This window comes from Nerophis lumbriciformis, linkage group LG21, assembly GCF_033978685.3.
Source record: "Nerophis lumbriciformis linkage group LG21, RoL_Nlum_v2.1, whole genome shotgun sequence".
NCBI lineage: Eukaryota > Metazoa > Chordata > Actinopteri > Syngnathiformes > Syngnathidae > Nerophis > Nerophis lumbriciformis.
In genome coordinates, this window is record NC_084568.2 from 4,150,001 (window position 1) to 4,152,500 (window position 2,500).

The following is a 2,500-nucleotide window of genomic DNA, read 5'->3' on the forward strand; positions in this document are numbered from 1 at the left end:
TACTACACTATACTAGTCTATACAATACTATACTACATGATACTATACTACACTATACTAGACTATACAATACTATACTACATGATACTATACTACACTATACTAGACTATAATATACTACACTATACTAGACTACATGATACTATACTAGACTACATGATACTATACTAGACTACATGATACTATACTACACTATACTAGACTACATGATACTATACTACACTATACTAGACTACATGATACTATACTACACTATACTAGACTATAATATACTACACTATACTAGACTATACTATACTATACTACATGATACTATACTAGACTATAATATACTACACTATACTAGACTACATGATACTATACTACACTATACTAGACTACATGATACTATACTAGACTACATGATACTATACTACACTATACTAGACTACATGATACTATACTATACTACATGATACTATACTACACTATACTAGACTATAATATACTACACTATACTAGACTATAATATACTATACTAGACTACATGATACTATACAATACTATACTAGGCTACATGATACTACACTATACTAGACTATAATATACTACACTATACTAGACTATACTATACAATACTATACTACATGATACTATACTAGACTATAATATACTACACTATACTACATGATACTATACTACACTATACTAGACTACATGATACTATACTAGACTACATGATACTATACTACACTATACTAGACTACATGATACTATACTATACTACACTATACTAGACTATAATATACTACACTATAATATACTACACTATACTAGACTACATGATACTATACAATACTATACTAGGCTACATGATACTACACTACACTATACTAGACTATAATATACTACACTATACTAGACTACATGATTCTATACTACACTATACTAAGTACTTTGCTAGCCTATATTTGACTATACTATACTTTGCTAGCCTATATTTGACTATACTATAGTATACTTTCCAATACTATACTATATTTTACTGTGCTATAATATATTATATTTGACTATACTATAGTATACTTTGCTAGCCTATATTTGACTATACTATATTTGACTATACTATAGCATACTTTCCCATACTATACTATATTTTACTGTGCTATACTATATTATATTTGACTATACTATAGTATACTTTGCTAGTGTTGCTCTGAAGGCGTGTTCATCGCTGTTCTAATCCTGTTATTTTGACAACAAATGATCAGTATTGTGAGTGTAGTAGTAAAGAATGAGTGTAGTAGTACAATATGAGTGTAGTAGTACAATATGAGTTAGTACTCACCGACGGAGGCGCGTATGGTGGTGATGTCGTAGGTCTCGAGGCTGACGATGACTTCCTCCACTGCTCTGATGCCTTCTTCTGCACTGAAGTTGACTTCATGGTGCTCACTGCCAATGTGAGCGGCCACCTTGGACATCAACCTTCTTGTTACTTCAACATAACTTTGCAAAACATTTTTCTTAGTCAGGACAAAAAACACAAGTGGGTTTAGGAATTGGAAATATTCCCAGTTTTCCCGAAATTCCATAATACAATTTCTCAATTGAAAAACTGTTACTACTTCAACACTTCTTGACCGAATTAAACAACACCAACACATCCAAATCATCTCATTCAGGACATTCATGCTCCTAATCTTTTTTTTTTAATCCCGCATTTCCCAAAATTCCCAAATTTCCAGGAAGTTCCCATTAAAATGAATGGGACATTTTTCCAAGTTGCACAATTCCCACATTTGTCAACCTATTCAAACCATTCTAACATCAACACATTCCACTCATCCTGGACTTTCAAATTAACACTTTCCCAAGTTCCAAACCAAATTCCGGTTTTCCTGGAAACTCAAAACTCTTCAACATTCAAACATTCCAACTATTCTTACATTCATGCTACATTCTGTCAGCGTTTCAGTTCATCTTCAGCATTGGAGCATTCACACGCAATCCCTTCAGGAATTGCTTCATCTAGTTGATAATAATAATTTGAGTACTCTGAACAAAAATATAAACACCTGAAACCCCCAATAAAGTCAAAATGCACATTTCTGTTCAATAATTATGCAGTTTAATCAGCATCTTGATATGCCACACCTGTGAGGTGGGATGGATTATCTTGGCAGAGAAGAAATGCTCACTAACACAGATTTAGACAGATTTGTGAACAATATTTGAGATCTTTGAGTTCAAATCATGAAAAATGGGAGCAAAAACAAAAGTGTTGCGCTTATATTTGTGTTCAATGTAAGAAAAGTCTCCCTGTCTCTGGATCTCTTACAAGATTTCTCTGGTGGTGTAAGGACGATTGTGAGAAAACCGAAGGAGCAGCCCAGAAAACCAAAGGAGGATCTACTCAATGTTGTGTAAGCAAAGTATAAATAAGACACTTGATCGAGTATTAACAAGACATGTGTACTTTCTGAACTTGGACAATCAAGACCTGAATGACAAGGAGCAT

The 2,500-nt window shown here is 33.0% G+C and overlaps 1 protein-coding gene across 2 annotated transcripts in view; it reads right to left on the reverse strand.

The window, feature by feature from the left end:
* Positions 1–2,500, reverse strand: part of asns (asparagine synthetase) — a 44,560-nt gene that overhangs the window by 9,272 nt on the left and 32,788 nt on the right. For both annotated transcript variants that reach the window (XM_061983233.1, XM_061983234.1), the window contains exon 7: positions 1,328–1,454. In XM_061983233.1, coding sequence (XP_061839217.1) covers positions 1,328–1,454 — 127 coding nt within the window. The remainder of the gene's footprint in view (positions 1–1,327; positions 1,455–2,500) is intronic.